The sequence below is a fragment of the Hyperolius riggenbachi genome, chromosome 9, assembly GCF_040937935.1.
Source record: "Hyperolius riggenbachi isolate aHypRig1 chromosome 9, aHypRig1.pri, whole genome shotgun sequence".
Classification (NCBI taxonomy): domain Eukaryota; kingdom Metazoa; phylum Chordata; class Amphibia; order Anura; family Hyperoliidae; genus Hyperolius; species Hyperolius riggenbachi.
Genome location: NC_090654.1, coordinates 223,247,873 through 223,270,275, shown reverse-complemented (window position 1 = coordinate 223,270,275; position 22,403 = coordinate 223,247,873). Strand labels below are relative to the sequence as shown.

Sequence of the window (22,403 nt, the reverse complement as noted above, 5' to 3'; positions counted from 1 at the left end):
CACCGCTCGCTCAGCCAGACTATATACCATTGTTTACTGACACTATATAGCAGACTATATAGCATTGTGTGTACACCGCTCAGCCAGACTATATACCATTGTTTACTGACACTCTGTGTACACCGCTCAGCCAGACTATATACCATTGTTTACTGCCACTCTGATTCTGCTGGGAACAGTAGTACACCGCTCGCTCAGCCAGACTATATACCATTGTTTACTGACACTCTGTGTACACCGCTCAGCCAGACTATATACCATTGTTTACTGCCACTCTGATTCTGCTGGGAACAGTAGTACACCGCTCGCTCAGCCAGACTATATAGCATTGTGTTTACTGCCACTCTGTGTACACCGCTCAGCCACACTATATAGCATTGCGTACTCTGCCAGTCAGTGTGTATATTGCTGGGATCAGTAATACTCCACTCACCGTCAACCACTATATGAGCTCAACATGAGTTCCCCAGAGACCTCCGCTGTGAGCAGCACTCCCAACAACAGCAACAGCCAACGCCCCACGCAAGCTATAACATCCACCCCAGCAGCCAGTGGTCAGCAGCAGCCCTCCCCGGAGGAGAACGTTGTGTCCATCAGTCCGTCGCCAGAGCGATTAATGAGGGCTGCCATTGAGGAGATGATGGGGCCTGATGTGGAGGAGGAGGTCTGGCTCAGGCCAGCATCCCAAGTTAATGTTGAGGACGATGAGGGGTCTGTGTCTGGGGATGTTGGGGTGGCAGAGGTGGTGGGTGGGTCAGACTCAGGAGAAGAGTTGTATGATGAGGATGATGATCGGGACCATCTGTATGTGCCTCAGAGTCCGACCCCGGAAAACATGTTGTATCGTGTGTTTAGGTACTAAAATCTGCGTTCCCTCCCAGTAGTGTTGGGCGAACAGTGTTTGCCACTGTTCGGGTTCTGCAGAACATCACCCTGTTCGGGGTGACTATATAGCAGACTATATAGCATTGTGTTTAATGCCACTCTGTGTACACGGCTCAGCCACACTATATAGCATTGTGTTTACTTCCACTCTGTGTCTGCTGGGAACAGTAGTACACCGCTCACCCGCCACTGTATAGCATTGTGCTCTGTGTCACTGCTGACAATAGTGGTACACCGCTCACCCACCACTGTATAGCATTTCTGTACTGCCACTGTACTGCTGCCAGTCAGCGTGTACTTTAAGGATAAGTGAAATGAGGAAGAAATCCGGTGAAAGAGGGAGGGGCAAGGGAAGAGGTGTTTCCCCTGACGGTTCACGTACAGGCCACAGGGGAGCACCCAAGAAAACCCACTCAATACTGCCCATGTTGTCCAGGACAACAACCCTCACAGATCCAAAAGAACAGGACCAGATAATTACTTGGATGACCTCTCAAGCGTCCAGCAGTGGGTTAAGCAGCACCAGCACATCACGCACGAGGTCCGAGTCCTCAGCCAGTTAAAGTCTGGGCTTTCTTTGAAGACTGCACTGAGGATGTTACCATGGCGATTTGCAAGGTGTGCAAGACCCGCCTGAGCAGGGGGAAAAGTATTAACAACCTCTCCACCACCAGCATGAGCCGCCACATTCTATCCAAACATCCCACTCTGTGGGCAAACGCGGCAGGACAGGGTACCACCAGCAACACTGCCTCCCTTGGGTTCACCAGACTCACCACCAGACCCGCCTCAGCAGCAGCAGTAGCCCAGCCATTGCGTGGTTCACAACATTCACAAACATCAGACGATGCTGACACTGTCACTTTCCGGACTAGTGCTCTTGAGGTCTCCCAGTGTTCATCAAACACAACAACCAACAGCCCTTCGGTGTGCAGCGCTACGGTTGAGTTGTCTGTCTCTGAGATGTTTGAGCACAAGAGGAAATTGCCAGCAAATGACCCCCGGGCCGTGGCAGTAACAGCCAGCCAGCATAGCCAAGCTTCTGGCCTGCGAAATGCTGCCATATCGAGTGGTGGAGACAAACAGCTTCAAGGGCATGATGTCAGTGGCCATCCCACGTTACGTTGTTCCCAGCCGCTACCACTTTGCGCGCTCTGCAGTGCCTGAGTTGCATGAGCACGTGGTCAGCTAAATAACCCGAAGCTTGAAGAATGCCGTTGCCTGCAAGGTTCACCTCACCACTGACACCTGGACGAGTGCGTTCGGCCAGGGTCGATACATCTCCCTTACCGCGCACTGGGTGAACCTTGTGGAGCCTGGCAGCGATTCCTCACCTGCTACGGCGCGGGTGTTGCCCACGCCGCAAACAGCTGGATAACAACAGCAGCACCTACCTCTCTGACTCCTTCTCCTCCAACGCATCTCAAAGCTGTACCTCATCCGGAAATGCTAACCCAGCACCAGCAGCAGTAGGATCGTGGAAGCAGTGCAGCACAGCTGTTGGCATGCGTCAGCAAGCGTTGCTGAAGCTGATCTGCCTTGGGGATAAGCAGCACACAGGGGAGGAAATTTGGAGGGGAATAAAGGAACAGACGGATTTGTGGCTGGCACCGCTGGACCTGAAACCGGGCATGAAGCTAGACACCTGGCACGAACTGGCAATGTACGCAATAGAGGTGCTGGCTTGCCCGGCAGCCAGCGTTATGTCGGAACGCTGTTTCAGTGCTGCCGGAGGCATCATCACAGATCGGCGTATCCGCCTCTCCACAGAAAATGCAGACCGTCTGACTCAAATTAAAATGAATCAATCCTGGATTGGAAACGACTACGCAACACTCCTGGACCCCAACCAAGTAACATGACCGATGAACATCTGGGATGGTTTAGCGTTTCCGGTCCCTGTTTATTGAACCTCTCATCTGTATTACATTTATGACTGCATGGCGGCAAAAAGCATTGCTGCTATATCCGCACGCTTTTTGTCCTCATGCAAGGCCTGGGTTGTTGTGTCTCACAAAGCGTGGCCTTCTCCTCCTGCGCCTCCTCCTGTTCCATCACGTGTGCTGCTGCTGCTGCTGCTGCTGCTGCTGGGTTACCGTTGCCGGTCCCTGTTTATGGAACCTCTTATCTTTATTACATTTATGACTACATGGCGGTACAAAGCATGCTATCCGCACGCTTTTTGTCCTCATGCAAGGCCTGGGTTGTTGTGTCTCACAAAGCGTGGCCTTCTCCTCCTGCGCCTCCTCCTGTTCCATCACGTGTGCTGCTGCTGCTGCTGCTGCTGCTGGGTTACCGTTGCCGCGTGGTCCCTGTTTATGGAACCTCTTATCTTTATTACATTTATGACTACATGGCGGTACAAAGCATGCTATCCGCACGCTTTTTGTCCTCATGCAAGGCCTGGGTTGTTGTGTCTCACAAAGCGTGGCCTTCTCCTCCTGCGCCTCCTCCTGTTCCATCACGTGTGCTGCTGCTGCTGCTGCTGCTGCTGGGTTACCGTTGCCGCGTGGTCCCTGTTTATTGAACCTCTTATCTTTATTACATTTATGACTACATGGCGGTACAAAGCATGCTATCCGCACGCTTTTTGTCCTCATGCAAGGCCTGGGTTGTTGTGTCTCACAAAGCGTGGCCTTCTCCTCCTGCGCCTCCTCCTGTTCCATCACGTGTGCTGCTGCTGCTGCTGCTGCTGGGTTAGCGTTGCCGCGTGGTCCCTGTTTATTGAACCTCTTATCTTTATTACATTTATGACTACATGGCGGTACAAAGCATGCTATCCGCACGCTTTTTGTCCTCATGCAAGGCCTGGGTTGTTGTGTCTCACAAAGCGTGGCCTTCTCCTCCTGCGCCTCCTCCTGTTCCATCACGTGTGCTGCTGCTGGGTTAGCGTTGCCGCGTGGTCCCTGTTTATTGAACCACTTATCTTTATTACATTTATGACTGCATGGTGGTACAAAGCATGCTATCCGCACGCTTCTTGTCCTCATGCAAGGCCTGGGTTGTTGTGTCTCAAAGCGTGGCCTTCTCCTCCTGCGCCACCCTCCTCCTGTTCCATCACGTGTGCTGCTGCTGGGTTAGCATTACCGGTCCCTTTTCCTGGAACCTCTTATATGTATTACATTTATGACTGCATGCCGACAAAAAGCATGTTACCTGTGCAAAGAAAACAGACATTTCCCGCATTTAAAAGACAGTTTTCCCTTTGAAACTTTAAAATCGATTTTCTCAAAAACTATAAGCTCTTTTTGCTAAATTTTTTTTTCCTCTTGTACCCACTCCCAAGGTGCACATACCCTGTAAATTTGGGGTATGTAGCATGTAAGGAGGCTTTACAAACCACAAAAGTTCGGGTCCCCATTGACTTCCATTATGTTCGGAGTTCGGGTCGAACACCCGAACATCGCGGCCATGTTCGGCCTGTTCGGCCCGAACCCGAACATCTAGATGTTCGCCCAACACTACCTAGAGTGAGCAACTACCGCATGTATTTGAGGCTGTGTAGTAATGCCGGGCAGCGGAGCTCCGAGTCTCACGTCTTTCTACTCCGCCATCTTGGCCACGCCCCTGGCCTTATTGTTAGAGGCAGTTCACAGACCTGTCAGTGACACCCTCTCCCACGGGTGTCACTCTCGCTCTGTCCTTCCTCCCCTCAGCCTAGCTCCTCACCCTGGAGAGTCTAGGCCAGAGGAAGGAACATACTTCTGGAGAAGTACTCAAAGTATACTGTTGCATCTAAAACACTCACTTGGTTCTTGTTGTCCAGAGGTTAGTAGATATATCTGATTATCGGTGATACTGCAGATCACCAATAATCGGGTATATTCTGTATTCTCGGTGATACTGCAGTTCACCGGTAATCAGACCCTCTCTGTGTTACACCGATCGTTACACCGAGTAGCTATGAACTCATAGCTACTCCTAAGCCCATCACTACCAGCCACTGTTCCCTCCAGACATATTGAACAAGGAAATATGCTCTTGTGGCTGCGCACCATTCTGGTATGAACAAGACTGTTTGCGCCTGTGCATAAGCATAAAGTCGCTTGCGCATGGCTTTCCTTTTCCATCCACAAGTAACTTTGGGCCATATTCTATTGATGAGCACTGGCGAGTTCTTAACTTAGGTGATGGGGGCATCGCCTAATCTTATAAAACTTTAGACCCCCCAGGTGGAAAAGAACTCGCTTGGGTGATATAATCGCCCAGCGAGTTCTTAACACGTTATTCAAATACCCTTATCATGCCTCCGGGAAGCGATACTTCCCGGCAGACATGAGCGTTAGCTTAGACCAGCAAAAAGCAGGTCTAAACTGGCTAACGCCCATCGCCGCTGCAGCATCTGGGGGTCTCCTTTAATAAGGAGACCCCCAGAGCTCCCCGTCGGGTCGCCGCACACTGTAGAAGCCCCCCATGTAGCTGCACCGGCACCCCTGCATACATACCGCCGCAGATCACCCGACGCCTCTCGCCGCAAAATACGTCATGTAATTACAGTGTACTGACACTGTAATTACTGTGCGTATAGAAGGAGCCCGGGCAAAGCATCTTTGAATCTGCAGCCTGGGCTCCCCATTGGTCCGCTGTCTGAACCAATAAAATGGCGCACACAGCGGACCAATGGGGAGCCCAGGCTGCAGATTCAAAGAACAGGCGGTGCAGTGAATTGGACCATTCTTTTTCTTTATCTGGAACTTAATTTGTTTATGATCCATGCTTATGTCGGGCGGATGATTTCTTGATGCTTTGAATATTGTTTTGTTGTCTCTGGAGGGGGGATCATCTGAATCCTAATAAGGCTTCTCTATCCCGGAACGGTGCTGTCAGCCGCTGAAGATTCATTGGGGTTCCAGGTTCATAACAATCCTGTGTGAGCCTCGCGCAGGCTCAGTAGCGGTGTTGCTTCAGGCTCAGGCGGAAATAGCCAAGACTGATCCAATCCACCCTACTGCGCCTGCACAGTAGAGCGGATCCAATTTTGGGCAGATGACAGACCTAGAATGGAGAGATGGAGGAGGACAGGCGTAGCCTCATTAGGATCCAGACGCTTCACCTACCGAGGTAAGTACCCTATGGGGCACTTTTTTCTTACGGATTCTTTTTAAGTTTTACAAGTAAAGAAATGAAAAATAAAACAATGAAACTTAGTGTACTGTATAGATGAGAAAATATGTTTATTCTAATGTGATTTCCAGCAATAATCTATGGTTCTTTCCACTGCAGAATTACAGCATCCCACAATGGTCTACAAGCAAAGAAATTTTATTGTAGAGTTAATTTGCAAACAGAAAAATCTGACAAATGTTACGTTTCCATTGAACAGGAAAGTTGCTGCCCAGTTGTATGTGGAACACAGTCATAAGTTCATCTATTGTGAGGTACCAAAGGCAGGTTGTTCCAACTGGAAAAGAATTATTCTTTCACTCAACGACTCTCTTGGACTTACATTAAATGAACTCCGATATCACATAATTCATGCATCACCTTATATGCACAAGTTAAGTTCATATGCCTCAGACAAGCAAGAAGAGTTTCTTGCTAATTACACCAAAGTGATGTTTACAAGAGATCCTTTGGAGAGAGTGGTTGCAGCATACAGGGACAAGTTTCTTCACGGTAATGATGGTTATTATGGTAAAAATGTGCAGAGCATAATTAGGAAAAAATTGGGGATCAAACCTAACGCTACCAGACATATTACTTTTAAAGAATTTGTCCGCTTCGTTGTGGTAGAAGATCCAAGATACAGAGACACACACTGGAAGCCAATGTATCAGCTCTGTGATCCATGCAGTGTCCATTATAACATTATTGGCAAGCTTGAAACTGTAAATCAAGATGCAGAATTTGTTCTGAAGACTATTGGGGCACCACAGAATCTGAAATACCCTAATTTCAAATATCCACCAGATGAAAGCCGTACTAATGATGTCATCAGCAGTCGGTATCTGGACTCCCTACCTCCCAACCTGTTGAGACAACTACTGCAGGTTTACAGTACTGACTTCTCCATGTTTGGATATGATGACCACTACAATATTCCACAGTTTGAAGCATCTCGGCTCAAGTGAAGATGAATTGTAATATATATGATATTCAGATTTTCTGGACAATGAATGATTTGCCAGCCTGATAAAATACCTGTTTTTGCTCCACTAATAGGGTGTAATTGAAGTCCTCCTTGGATCAGCTTGGCTCCTGTACTAAACTTGTCTCATCAACTGGCTACAGCTTCATCCACAATATCACCTGAGCAGTAGTCTTATGCTAGGTACACACCATACAATTTTCTGGCAGATCTGAATTTCAATTCCAAAATTTGTTTTTTTAAAAGTTTGTTCAATCATTTTTTGATCAATTTTCATAAAACTCTGAAAAATGATTAAAAAAATTGGAAAATCAAAAAAATCGATCAAAATTCAGATCAGACATAATGGAAATAATTGATATTGGAGGTAAATCTGCCAGAAAATTGTGTGGTGTGTACCTAACATTAAAATTCTGATCTCAGTGTTAAACTTAGTTATATCTTCTAATAAATATTGATATGTGCATACGCTGTTGCTATCTGTTGGGTGCAGGTACATTAACTGATAATGTTTTTACTGATAAAACTGCAAAAAGATATCTAGGTTGAACTGGTCATGCTGTCTCAGGCTCAGTTCCCACTGGCGCCGTATTACGTGTCACCAGTGGGAGCGGACAGTGTAGTGTCCGCTCCAAGGGTCTGCACTGGTTTGGCTGTAGCATGGGGCAGATGCGTTACCACCATAGGTGAATGCATGGGGAATGCATCTGCTATTCCAGGATTAACGCGGACTGCACAGAAGTGTGGTCCGCTTACCACAGCAGATCCAATGGGCTTGTTGCAGGCTAACAAGTGTTAAACCAAAAAAGGGGCCCATCAATCAGAAAAAAAAAAAAAGCCAACCCCTTTAAGTATTCACAATGACAATATAAACTTTATTGGAACAAATCGCTAGTACATAAAAAGATAAAAACAATTAACATTTCCCAAATTCTGATTATAATCAGACAACCTGCTGTCTATTAATATCAATTAGTCTAAATTATATTGGGTATTAGCACAGAATTTGTTCCAATAAAGTTTATATTGTCATTGTGAATACTTGTAGGAGTTTGCTTTTTTGCTCAATTTGTTGGTGGTGCAGGCTGACAAGTGTTATCAGCTCCTATATATAAAATATATATCACTGGCTGTTTTGCAATGAGAATGGACAAAAAATGTCCGTTCTTACCTAGGATTTACTTATGAGCCAGGAATCATCCACTCTGTTTGTGCAACAACAAAAAATAAAACACAAAAAAAATCAGTTAAATATGCATGTTTTTTCAAAAAGTGTTATGTGAGAAAGGAAAACTGTTAGGATCGGACCACACTTGTCAGGTTGGAGATCGGAATGCGTTTTAACCACTTGCCGACCGCCCACTACCTATGGGCGGCGGCAAAGTGGCATGCCCAGGACCACGTAACGCCGATGGGCGTCGGGTCCTGGGACTCGTTCTGGCCGGGGATGCGCGCGTCAATAGGCTCCGCCCACCCGTGACGTCAACCCGCCGGCCGTTCGGAAGCGCCGGCGGGTTGCTAACCCCTCGATTGCCGCGTTACAAGCATATAATACGCTTTGTAATGTATACAAAGCGTATTATACAGGCTGTCTCCTGCCCTGGTGGTCCCAGTGATTGAGGGACCACCAGGGCAGGCTGCAGCCCTACCTGTCTGCACCCAAGCACACTGATCTGCCCCCCCCTGCCCCTGATCGCCCACAGCACCCCTCAGACCCCCCCTGCCCACCCCTGGACCCCAGTTTGCACCCAATCACCCCCCTAATCACCCATCAATTACTCCCTGTCACTATCTGTCAATGATATTTTTTAGATTAGGTCCTAAACTGCCCCCTGGGGGCTCCTGATCACCCCCCCACCCCTTCAGATCCTCCCCAGACCCCCCCCCCCCCTGTGTACTGTATACATCTATTCTCTCCCGTAATCACCTGTCAATCACCTGTCAATCACAAATCAATCAACCCCCTGTCACTGCCACCCATCAGCTCAGACCCTAACCTGCCCCTTGTGGGCACCTGATCACCTGCCCACACCCTCAGATTGACCGCAGACCCACCATCAGATCACCTCCGAAAGTGCATTGTTTACATCTGCTCTCCCCTCTAATCACCCAGTGATCACCCATCAATCACCCATCAAACACCCCGTCACCACCTGTCACTGCTACCCATCAGATCAGACCCTAATCTGCCCCTTGCGGGCACCCAATCACCCACCACACCCTCAAATAGCCCCCCAGACCCCCTCTGATCAACTCGCCAGTGCATTGCTTGCATATATTCTTCCTTGTAATCACCTACTGATCACCTATCAATCACCCCGTCACCCCCTGTCACCCCCTGTCACTGCTACTCATCAGATTAGACCTGAATCTGCCCCTTGCGGGCACCCAATCACCCGCCCACACCCTCAGATAGCCCCCCTGACCCGCTCTGATCAACTCGCCAGTGCATTGCTTGCATATATTCTTCCTTGTAATCACCTACTGATCACCTATCAATCACTCCGTCACCCCCGTCACTGCTACCCATCAGATTAGACCCTAATCTGCCCCTTGTGGGCACCCAATCACCCGCCCACACCCTCAGATAGCCCCCAACACCCTCTCTGATCAACTCGCCGGTGCATTGCTTGCATATATAGTCCCCTGTAATCACCTCCTGATCACCCATCAATCACCCCGTCACCCCCTGTCACTGCTACCCATCAGATCAGACCCTAATCTGCCCCTTGTGGGCACCCAATCACCTGCCCACACCCTCAGATAGCCCCCCAGACCCCCTCTGATCAACTCGCCAGTGCATTGCTTGCATATATTCTCCTCTGCAATCACCAACTGATAACCTATCAATCACCCCGTCACCCCGTCACCACCTGTCACTGCAACCCATCAGATCAGACCCTAATCTGCCCCTTGCGGGCGCCCAATCACCCGCCCACACCCTCAGATAGCCCCCCAGACCCCCTCTGATCACCTCCCCAGTGCATTATTTACATCTGTTCTCCCCTCTAATCACTCACTGATCACCCATCAATCACCCCCTGTCACTGCTGCCCATCATACCCATCAGATCAGACCCTCATCTGCCTCTTGTGGGCACCCAATGACCGGCCCACACCCTCAGATCACCCTCAGATACCCCTTGCATCTATTCCCCTCTCTATTCACACCCTGAGACACCCATCAATCACGTCCTGTCACCCCCTAGCACACCTACCCATCAAATCAGGCCCTAATTTGCCCCGTGTGGGCTCCTGATCACTCGGCCAAACCCTCAGATCCCCCTCAGACCCCCTTTCAATCACCTCCCCAGTGCATTAATTGCATCTATTCTTCCCTCTAATCACCCACTAAGACACCCATCAATCACCTCCTGTCACCACCTGTCACCCCCTAGCACTCCTATCCATCAGATCAGGCCCTAATCTGCCCCCCTGCGGGCTTCTGATCACCCGGCCAAACCCTCACCCGCCCCACCACAGTGACAGAATTTTTTTTTTCTGATCGCTGCTGGTACAACTTAATTGTGGCTGAAACCAACCGTTATGCCACACAATACGCAACCGCCAATCCAAGAAGTTATCACGCCTAGCCTTTTTGGTGGAAGCCACTCCAAGTTTCCGAACGTAAAATTTTTTGGGGCCTTCTCCTTAACATGGGTCTAGTCAAAAAGAATGTATTTCGGTCTTATTGGTCTACGCACCCAATACATCACATGCCCATGTTCTCTGCTGCCATGTCCAGGTCACGATTTGAGAACATCCTGCGCTTCCTGCACTTCAGTGCCAACACAACCTGTCATCTAAGGGCCCGTTCACACCTGAGCGGAAATCGCACGATTCCCACTCACGGCAAACCGGTAGCGGTTCTGCAAGAACCGCTACACAATGTAGTGAGTGGCAGTGTTCTCACTGCCGCAGTTGCGGTTAGCGATAACCGCAACTGTGCTGCATGCAGCGGTTTGCCGGCAACGAGCGTTCCGCGATTTGCAATCGTGATTAGCGTGCATAGCACGCTAATCGCGATCGCTCCAAAACCGCCGCAGTGTCCAGTGATTTTTCCACGCTAATCGCGGGAAAATCACTCCCGCAAAACGCCGGCGGTAATCGCCGGCGTTCTGCGATTTTAAGTGTGAACGGACCCTAAGAGGCCATCCTGCTTATGACTGGTTCCACAAAATTCGGCCCCTCATAGACCACCTGTCATCAAAATTTGCAGATGCTTATACCCCTGAACAGTCATTTTGAAGCATTTGGTTTCTAGACTACTCCTCACGGTTTTTGGCCCCTAAAATGCCAGGGCCCTATAGGAACCCCACAAGTGACCCCATTTTAAAAAGAAGACTCCCCAAGGTATTCCGTTAGGTGTATGATGAGTTCATAGAAGATTTTATTTTTTGTAAAAATTTAGCAGAAATTGATTTTTATTTTTCACAAAGTGTCATTTTCCACTAACTGATAAAAAAATAAAATCTTTTATGAGCTCACCATACACCTAACGGAATACCTTGGGGTGTCTTCTTTCTAAAATGGGGTCACTTGTGGGGTTCCTATACTGCCCTGGCATTTTAGGGGCCCAAAACCGTGAGGAGTAGTCCAGAAACCAAATGCCTGAAAATGACCTGTGAATAGGACGTTGGGCCCCTTAGCGCAGCTAGGCTGCAAAAAAAGTGTCACACATGTGGTATTGCCGTACTCAGGAGAAGTAGTATAATGTGTTTTGGGGTGTATCTTCACACATACCCATGCTGGGTGGGAGAAATATCTCTGTAGATGACATTTTTTTTATTTTTTTACACACAATTGTCTATTTACAGAGATATTTCTCCCACCCAGCATGGGTAGGTGTAAAAATATACCCCAAAACACATTATACTATTTCTCCTGAGTATGGCGATACTACGTGTGGCACTTTTTTGCAGCCTAGGTGCGCTAAGGGGCCCAAAGTCCTATGAGCACCTTTAGGCTTTACAGGGGTGCTTACAATTTAGCACCCCCAAAATGCCAGGACAGTAAACACACCCCACAAATGACCCCATTTCATAAAGAAGACATCCCAAAGTATTCAGAGAGGGGAATGGTGAGTCCGTGGCAGATTTCATTTTTTTTTTTGTCACAAGTTAGCAGAAATGGAAACTTTTTTTAATTTTTTTTTTTTTGTCACAAAGTGTCATTTTCCACTAACTTGTGACAAAAAATAAAATCTTCTATGAACTCACCATGCCTCTTAGTGAATACTTTGGGATGTCTTCTTTCCAAAATGGGGTCATTTGGGGGGTATTTATACTAAGTTAGCAGAAATTGAAACTTTTTTTAATTTATTTTTTTTGTCACAAAGTGTCATTTTCTGCTAACTTGTGACAAAAAATAAAATCTTCTATGAACTCACCATGCCTCTTAGTGAATACTTTGGGATGTCTTCTTTCCAAAATGGGGTCATTTTTGGGGGTATTTATACTATCCTGAAATTCTAGCACCTCATAAAACCTGACAGGTGCTCAGAAGAGTCAGAGATGCTTCAAAATGGGAAAATTCACTTTTTTCACCATAGTTTGTAAACGCTATAACTTTTACCCAAACCAATAAATATACACTTATCGGATTTTATTTTATCAAAGACATGTAGCACAATAAATTTGGACAAAAATGTATATAGAAATTTTACTTTATTTGAAAAATGTCAGCACAGAAAGTTACAAAAAATCATTTTTTTGGCAAAATTCATGTCTTTTTTGATGACTATAATAAAAACAAAAAAACACAGCAGCAATCAAATAGCACCAAAAGAAAGCTGTATTAGGGACAAGAAAAGGAGGTAAAATGTATTTAGGTGGTAGGTTGTATGACTGAGCAATAAACCGTTAAAGCTGCAGTGGTCAGAATGGAAAAAGTGCCTGGTCCTTAAGGGGTTTTATGACTGCAGTCCTTAAAGAGAACCCGAGGTGGGTTTGAAGAATGTTATCTGCATACAGAGGCTGGATCTGCCTATACAGCCCAGCCTCTGTTGCTATCCCAAACCCCCCTAAGGTCCCCCTGCACTCTGCAATCCCTCATAAATCACAGACACGCTGCTGACAAACAGCTTGTCAGAGCTGGCTGTGTTTATCTCTATAGTGTCAGTCTGCTGCTCTCCCCGGCTCCTGCAGAACTTCGGTCCTCGCCTGCATCCCTTCCCTCCCTGCTGATTGGAGGGAAGGGATGGGGGCAGGGACCGGAGCTATGCAGGAGGTGGGGGAGCAGCCGAGACTGACACTACGGATGTAAACACAGCCTCACAGCACGGCTGTGATTTATGGGGGATTGCAGAGTGCAGGGGGACCTTAGGGGGGTTTGGGATAGCAACAGAGGCTGGGCTGTATAGGCAGATCCAGCCTCTGTATGCAGATAACATTCTTTAAACACACCTCGGGTTCTCTTTAAGTGGTTAAGGACTCCGTTTTTCAAAATGTTGTGCTTCTGCAGCATGCGTTTCCAGTCCGTTTACACATATGTCAAAAACGTGTCCTTCCTTCCTGTGTGTTTCTATTGGATAAAGAGGTCCGCAAAGATGACGCTGAGGGGAGGAGCAGGCCGTAGGCAATATGCTTTGGCACCTGTTTTGTGTGCAAAAGTTCTCTGTGTAGAGGGAGATCCATGTTTGTATTGCCTTTCATTGCCTCCGCGGGTATCCGGGCTCTGTGAAAATCTGCAAAATCTGGACTCTCCGTTCAGTTTTCTAAAATGGAGCCCACGGATCCATTTTTGGAAGTGTGTGAAGACGGACGCTATTTTTAACATTGGTATCCGTGGCTCCATTTTTGTCCAGGGAAAAAAACTGAGCCACCGATACGGTTTTGAAACAAGTGTCAACCGACCCTTAGGCCTGGGGCCCTCAACAGTGCTTTCAGCAGTGTTTTTGAATACCAAAAGTGCTAGGTTAATGAACGCCAATAGAGGCAATGCCTCAGTAGTGACTGAGATTTCCTGAAGTCACAATCAAGGTGCCTGCATTATTATGGAAAGTTTACGCTTCAATGCAAAGTATAGAATCACTGCAAAATTGCTTTTCAATCACTGTACAAAATGATTTTGGGATGCTTTTACTACCCAAAACCACTTGCTGTACTAAGACTTATGCTAATGAAAATCTCAATAGCTATATACAGTACATCGCTAGCACTAAATTAAAAAAACACTTCAACTTCACCAGAAATCGCTCCAGAAAACACTGCAAAAGTCAACGCTTAAGCAATTTCAATTACGATTTTTTACTTCTAGTGGGCCCCAGCCCTTAGTGCCATGTTTGTTTGAGATGTTTCTTGTATTTTGCCCACAAAGGTCCTCATACTTGAATTTCTGGTGTTTCAGCTCCCAATGTCAATACACCAGGCTTACATCAACACAAGCACTGTGGCCAGTGGCATAGCAATAGGCGGTGCAGAGGTTGCAATAGTATCAGGGCCCTTGGGCCAGAGGGGCCCTGTGAGGCCCTCCCTCAACTCCAGTATTAGGTCTTTATTTGTCCTGTGCTGGTAATAATCACTTCTATAGATGCTTTGAATGGTAGTAATAATTAATAAGCTGTTCCCCACCCCCTTGTTGCACCTCTGACACTGTGTTGTCCTTGGCAGGTTTTGGTGTGCCGTATCAATTTTTATGTATAGAGTTCTTGGGAGGGGCCCAGTGTAAAACTTGCACCGGGGCCAAGAGCTCCTTGACTGTGGCTGAATTGTTATTATTGATTTATATACCATGATCATCTTTCAGTACAAAATGTCCTACAATATAAAAGCATCAGCTGCAAGTAACAATGGAGAGGGTGTCTCTTGCTTGCGAGCTTACAATCTAAAACTTGACCTAAACTTACTAGAAATTGTCTACTATTAACCACTTCAGCCTTCAGTCGTTTTTCACCTTATGCATCCAAGCAATTTTCACCTCCCATTCATTCGCCTATAGCTTTATCACTACTTATCACAATGCATTGATCTATATCTTGTTTTTTACGCCACCAATTAGGCTTTATTTTGGTGGTACATTTTGCTAAGAATTATTTTTTTCTAAATGCATTTTAACAGGAATATTAAGAAAAAAATAGAAAAAATTAATTATTTCTCAGTTTTTGGCCATTATAGTTTTAAAATAATACATGATACCATAATTAAAACCTACATATTTTATTTGCCCATTTATCCCGGTTATTACACCATTTAAATTATGTCCCTATCACAGTGTATAGCACCAATACTTTATTTGGAAAAATGGTGCATTTTTTAGTTTTGCGTCCATCACTATTTACAAGCTTATAATTTTAAAAAGATTAGTTGTATACCCTCTTTACATGCATATTAAAAAAAAGTTCAGACCATAGGTAACTATTTATGTTTTTTTTATTGTAATTTTTTTTTTGTTAAGAATGTTATTTGGGTATTTTTTGGGTGTGGGAGGTAAACAGTTAATTTTAAATGTAATTTATTGTGTCTTTTTGTAATAAAAATGTATGTGCATGTAGTTTTACTATTTGGCAACAAGATGGCCACCGTGAGATTATTTAGTTTTTCCATCCTGTGAGGGAGCAGGCTCGCTCACAGGAACTACAAGGAGGAAGTGATTTTTTTCTTTTCAGAAAGACCGCGGCGTCTGAAAAAGAAGCCGTCATTTTTTTTCTACCGGGGACTTAGATCAATTGACCTCCGGGTAAATTCCTGAAATACAAAAATGACATGATGAAGATGAACACATGATGACATGATGAAAATTATAAGAATTACAGTATACTGTATGTGCAATATCAAATTGAGGAGACTGTGATATTATTTTCTACCACTGGATGGCAGCAGACAATTAATGGATATGTGCAATGTATTGACAGTCATATTATTTATATTAGTGATGGATGGTGATTTTAGACATTCATGTTTTATATTATTGTATCTACTTCAGTTATTTATTTATGCTACTTTATGTTATGCATGCTAATTTGGGGATTTATGTAATTTTTTCTATATATGGGTAGGAGGATCTCTTCAAGATGTGGGATTTATTGTGGAAAACCAAGTGCTTGAGGCACTTTTTATAACTGTGAAGGGTACTGAACTGTCCATCAGCTCTTCCATAGTGACAACATGTTATTAAGAGACATCTACAATGTACACGCAGCCCTTGGAATATGGGTGCGGGGACATGTCACTATGGCAACTTAACAATACACTCTCTGTTTAATGCTGGAATGCATGTGGCATGCATTAGCATCTTTCCGCTAGCTGTGCTGGAACGCATGTTATATCATAGAGCATACTCGCAGCGGAAGTAAGAAGCCCCTGCAGAAGGCTTGCTTGCCGGAGTGGGAGGAGCACCTGGAATGTACTCTGGGGAAGCCAGGGAGACTTCCAGGCTGAAACCTGAAGCTCCCAAAGTCTGATGTGGAAGTGGATCAAGCTTATGGACTAAATAATAAGTGAACATGAAAATATGATATAAGGGAGTTATGCCCTGTCGCTCTCACCACCCCTAATGACGGCAGGATGCCGAAACCAGTCGGGCTGAGAGCAGACATTACTTAGTGAGGACACCTTGATGGGTTATAGCATAGTAACACAAGGGTGGGAAGCAATTGTAACCGGTGAATCCTATATGGTTTTAGGACCCACAGCAGTGAGTGTATTTTTGATTATTTTATCTGGAAGATTCATTAAAGTTTATATGTTTTACCTTGCACTGAGGGAGGCCCTATGTATAATTTGTCTCCCCACATGCTTTGAGGGTATTGGAATTCCTATCCATACATGTGAGACAAAGAGGGATCTTCAAATTCAGAAGCAAATTTGAGTCGCCAGCCTCCAGGCATATTTCCAGCCATAGAGTGTTTCACACAACTGGTGAAATATGAAATCATGCAAGCACCAGGCATTAAGACAAGACCACCTTACTAGTGACGTAGCAATAGGGGTTGCAGAGGTCTCTCGACCGCACCGGAGCCCTCGGGCCAGAGAGTAGGGCCCTCCCTCAATTGCAGTATTAGCTCTTTATTGGTGCTGTGCTATTAATGATCCCTTCTATAAATGCTTTGAATGATAATAATGATTAACAAACTGTTCTCCTTCCCCTTCTTCCATTTCTGACACTGTGGTTGTCCTCGGCAGGTTTTGGTGCACCGCATCAATTGTTATGTATAGAGTACCTAGGGGGGCCCCATGTAAAACTTGCACTGTGGCCCATAGCTCCTTAGCTACGCTACTGCACCTTACAACCTGTCACAGTGGGAAAGGACAGCATTGGAGAACTTCAGAAAAGGCAACATAATTGTCAAACCAGCAAATAAAGGTGGAGCTATTGTAATCCAGTGATTACTGAGAAGCTATATTCTCCATGCTTAACCCTCCTGGCGGTAACCCCGACCTACACTCGGGGTAGCCGCCGCAGAGGATTACATGGCCCCGGGAGTAATATTTTGAATAAAAGTTGTTGTAATACTTGTAGCTAGCACGAGGCTAGCTACCTGTATCCCCCAAGTCCCGCCACTCTTCTCCAATCCCCCTGATCGCTGCCGTTATACGTACCCCCCCCCCCCATCCCGCGATGGTGCAGCCTCTCCAATCACCTCCAGGCTTCGCTATGGAGAGGATCGGGACTGCGCATGACGTCATGACATCGATGATGTCAGACGTCATGTCCGATCGTCGCTATAGCGACGACTGAAGCTGATTGGGGAGGCTGAGGCTCTCACGGGATCGCGGCTGGGTAAATATAAGCACCGGCGATTGGGAGGATCAGAGAGATGTGGGGGACCTGGGGGACACAGGTAGCTAGCCGAGTGCTAGATACAAGTATTACAACAACTTTTATTCAAAAAATTACTCCTGCGGACGCAGCCTCAGAAACTGCGTACCACCAGGGAGGTTAATGGCACATCCAGTTACAAAAACATTGATCCAGATCCGACATTGGGAGTGAAAAACAAAATCAATAAACTAGTGAAAATCACTTCCTCAACAGGTGGATCTCCAAAAGTACCAGGGATTACTTAATTTGCAATGACCCCCAGGTTCCAGTCATTTATGGGCTGCCAAAAATTCACAAAGGAATCACCTCACTAAAATACCATCTAAAATACCAACTCATAATCTCTGGCTCAGACTCTATCACCCAACCCTTGGCTCGGTATGTTAATACTCACCCACAGCCCCATCTACCAGCCTACCTCCCTGACACAGAGGATTTCCTGAAAAAATATTAAAAATGACAACAATGATTGGATTATGCGTACAATGGACATCTGTGCAGGGAACCAAAGTCTCTGTGAGTCGTCTGTGCAGGGAACCGAAGTCTCTGTGAGTCGTCTGTGCAGGGAGCCAAAGTCTCTGTGAGTCTTCTGTGCAGGGAGCCGAAGTCTCTGTGAGTCGTCTGTGCAGGGAGCCGAAGTCTCTGTGAGTCTTCTGTGCAGGGAGCCGAAGTCTCTGTGAGTCGTCTGTGCAGGGAGCCGAAGTCTCTGTTAGTCGTCTGTGCAGGGAGCCGAAGTCTCTGTGAGTCGTCTGTGCAGGGAAGCAAAGTCTCTGTGAGTTGTCTGTGCAGGGAACCAAAGTCTCTGTGAGTCTGTGCAGGGAGCCGAAGTCACTGTGAGTCTGCGCAGGGAGCCGAAGTCTCCGTAATTACAGCATGTAACAAAAGAGAGATATTTCCACACTTCTGCTGTACCGCTCAATGGGCTGCGGTAATTTACCGAACTTCAAAAGCAGCTGTTAAAATCTTTATGAATTAGCACACAAAGGTCTAAAATACCGAATGCAGTATATTCCCTCCTAGATTTTTTTTACTGCAATTTGCAAAGCCTTTTATGAATTGAGGCCAATGTATAGGTTTCTAGACAATTGGCCATATCCTATTAACTTTTCTCCAAGCAGATATTTTCAAACCTTATCAACACAATACTTTTTTAATCTCCTGGGTACTGCCTAACGCCGATGGGCGTGGCCACGGCGGCAGCCCCAGGACCACCTAACGCCGATCGGCGTCAAGTCCTGGGGCTGCATTTTGCAGTAAAGCACGCAGGCTGCGCGCGCATCTCCTGCTCGGGGGGTGGAGCTCCGCCCCGCCTTCAGTCTCCGAGTGGCTATCGCCGCTCGGGAGACTGTTAGACAGCGAAACCGCTGTCTTTACAGTTAGTACAGCGCTGCGATCAGCAGCAGCGCTGTACTGGGGACAGCCGTGTGACACGGCTGTCCCCCTGGGGGACAAGAGAACGATCGGCTCTCATAGGCAGAAGCCATTCACATTTCAATTGCAATATAATGTTTATGTATTCTGTATATATATGTAAATAAATTATTTTAACATATGTTATATTCATCGTATTGAGACCAAGCTGGCATGATTACCCCTAAAAGATACTGAATTGACTACAGCAATGATTACATTTGACTGCAGACTGTTATGCATATTTATTAATATCATAGAGGTATATGATAAAGGTTTTTGTTGAACTGTAATGGCTATTTTTATATATTTTTTATACTACGTATACAATTTATTATAGGCACCTGTTGTTTCACTGACCTGAGGAAGCAGGCAAGCACCCGCGAAACGCATTTACAATTTTATGTGCTTGAATAAAAGACCTTTTCTCAATAAACTGGTCCAAATTCTTCAAGAGAGGTAAGATTACCTCTTGTTTATAAGATTAACAGCTTATTAGTCTATCTTTTATGCATTAGGCGCCTCCACCCCTGTTTTAAGTGTCCTCATGAACTGAATTGTAAGTCCAAGCAACCAGAACACTATTAGTGAGCGAAAGCACTTTGCAAGCAGCGTAATGTGTAAAGCACCATGCAGCATGTAGTATCGGCAGTTAGTAGATGGGCAGTTTCAAGTAGCATAAGCATGAGGTCATACCTCACAGAGCCACAAAGTCATGTGGAAGGCGCACAGCTTAGACCACAGAGCAGCAAGTCTAATGGTCATATAAACAGCTTCATCCCAACTATTGCCAATATAAATAGAAAAGTATATGGCATACTTGCATGTCTTATGTGTCCAGTTGTAATCAGAGCAATGTATCCAGGACCAGAGGCTTGATGATTGATGGTTGATGCAGAATGCAGCCATATACATGATGAAGGATGTCAGCCTCCAGATGGCAAAGCGTATGTAATGCTGCTACCCCCAATAGTAAACCACGTGGGGCACTAAGAACAGCCCAGCATCATCAGGGCAACATGGAGAGGAAGTGATGTCTCACCCAAACCGTCGGGTCCCTAAGGGGTGGCATCACGCCGCAAACTAAAGGAAGCACTTGCCCACAACCATTATTATTATTATTTCTAACATTGGCTGCAGGTACATGGCCACTTCGCGTTTTGACCGGCCAGAACCCGAAGAGGCCAGACTTCGGGTTCTGGCCGTAACATATCTATTCTATATAGTGCTGAATCTTCTGCAGCCCTTTATAGACTGCATAGTCATGACACTTACTGTCCTTAAGAGGAGCTCAGAATCTAATCTCTACTTTAGACGAACCGTACGTTTATTATGTATTTATATAGCACTGAAACTTTTTGCAGCACATTACAGAGAGCATAGTCATGTCAAAAGAGCTGACAAACTTATCCCTGCTATAATCTAAGGTTAGATTCACACTGAGGCATTGCATTTCACATTCTATAAAAACAGGATTGCAATGCAACAGAGGAAAAGTCGCATCATGTCATACACTTACATTTCAACGCATACAGTGAAGCATAGAGTACAAGAAAACTATGCTTCAATGCAACTTTATACGCACACAATGTTTGGGTCCGCAATGCATGCCCTGCGTCATGCCAATGAACTCTGCTATATCGCACTGCTAACATGCCACTGTGAAAGTCCAATTACAATATAATTGCATCATGTTTGCCGTATGATTATATTGACATAATGTGCCAGTGTGAAAGTTGCCTGAGGTCAAGTTTGAAAGGGAACCAATATACTTATCAGTATGTTTTCAGAATTTATGAGAATTCTGGAGGATATGGAGAAACCCATGCAAACACAGAGAAAACATAAAGATAGAGTCCTGCCCACAAATTCTAAAGGGTGACTCTAATGCCACAGGACAAGAGTGCTAACCACTGTGCCTCTGTACTTCCCCACCTCTTAGGTCTCCCCCACTGCTCGTGGTGCCGCTGATGTCGCCTATGTGTCTGTTGTGCATAGCAGTGCCAACCGTCCTCTAACTTGAAACACAATTGTATAGCACAGCTCTACATTCCTAACACACTAACCCTCAATACTCCCCACCAGGCACGTGCAGAGCGGGGAGCTCTGGGTGCCCAAGCACCCCCTCCCCCTTTTAAAATACCCATAAAAAGGCTCCTTTGGCTGCTGCAAAAAATAGACCCTGCCTCCAGCCATGATAAGCCCCTCCCCTGCATGCTGAAAGCCCTGCCCACCACCTGCAGGAAGCTGCTCCCCCATCTGGAACACTTTGGAGTAAAGAAGTCCCATACAGGATAGTGTCTTCCTGACAGCATTGACCTCTCCCCTTCCCCAGCATTCACAGTGACCTCTCCCTTTACCTTGCACTCACAGTGACCTCTCCTTTCACCTAGGACCCATACTGACCTCTCCCTCCCTAGCATTAGCAGTGCAGTGATCCTGCCCCCCCCCCCCCCCCCCCAGCACCCACAGTGACCACTCCCTCCCCCAATGGCACCCTTCTTGTCCCCAGCAGTAGCCATGGTGACCTCCCTTAGCACCTAAACTGACCTCTCCCTCCCCCAGCACTCCAAATTGATTCTCCTTCCTGCAGCATTAACACTGCCGTCTACTTACCTCTACTTCTCCCAGCATCCACCCACACCCCTTTCCCCCATAGCTGGCACCCAGTACTCACACTCACATTACACCAAGTACTTGCACCCAGGCCTGAAATTGCACCCAGTACTCACACCTGCACCTGCTTTATCATATACCACCACATGGCACACACTATCTGCACCAAGCACCAGTTCCCACATCCAAATTACCTGCATTTAAAACCCATGTGACGCCCAATGCCCACCCATACCCAGCACCCATTACAGGCATGGCACCAAGTGTTCGCACCCATGTCACACCCAGTACCTGCACCTAGCACCCACATGACATTCAGTACACACACCCAGATCACATGTCACTAAGTACCTGCAATCAACTCCTGCATGACACCCGATACCCACCCATAGCCAGAACCCACGAGACACTCTGTACCCACAGCCAGAACCCACATGGCATCCAGCATCTGCATTCAGCACCCACATGACATCCAATACATCCCTGGCCAGAAATGAGGAGGGGGGCACGTGCGGCCACCGGTGACAGGTCCGACTGACTCCACACCATTGAATGCAGCCAATGCTTCTGTGACTGAATGTATGGCAAGCGGAGGGGCTCAGTGGTATGGTTTGGGACAATTGGAGAGCCTGGGGGGGGTGAAG

The 22,403-nt window shown here is 46.4% G+C and overlaps 1 protein-coding gene across 1 annotated transcript in view; it reads left to right on the top strand.

Moving 5' to 3' along the window:
* Positions 1-7,174, top strand: part of LOC137531907 (carbohydrate sulfotransferase 8-like) — a 121,535-nt gene extending 114,361 nt beyond the window's left edge. Inside the window, exon 4 of the mRNA XM_068251920.1 lies at positions 6,109-7,174. Coding sequence (XP_068108021.1) covers positions 6,109-6,956 — 848 coding nt within the window. The 3' untranslated portion in view covers positions 6,957-7,174. The remainder of the gene's footprint in view (positions 1-6,108) is intronic.
* The last annotated feature ends 15,229 nt before the right edge of the window (positions 7,175-22,403 follow it).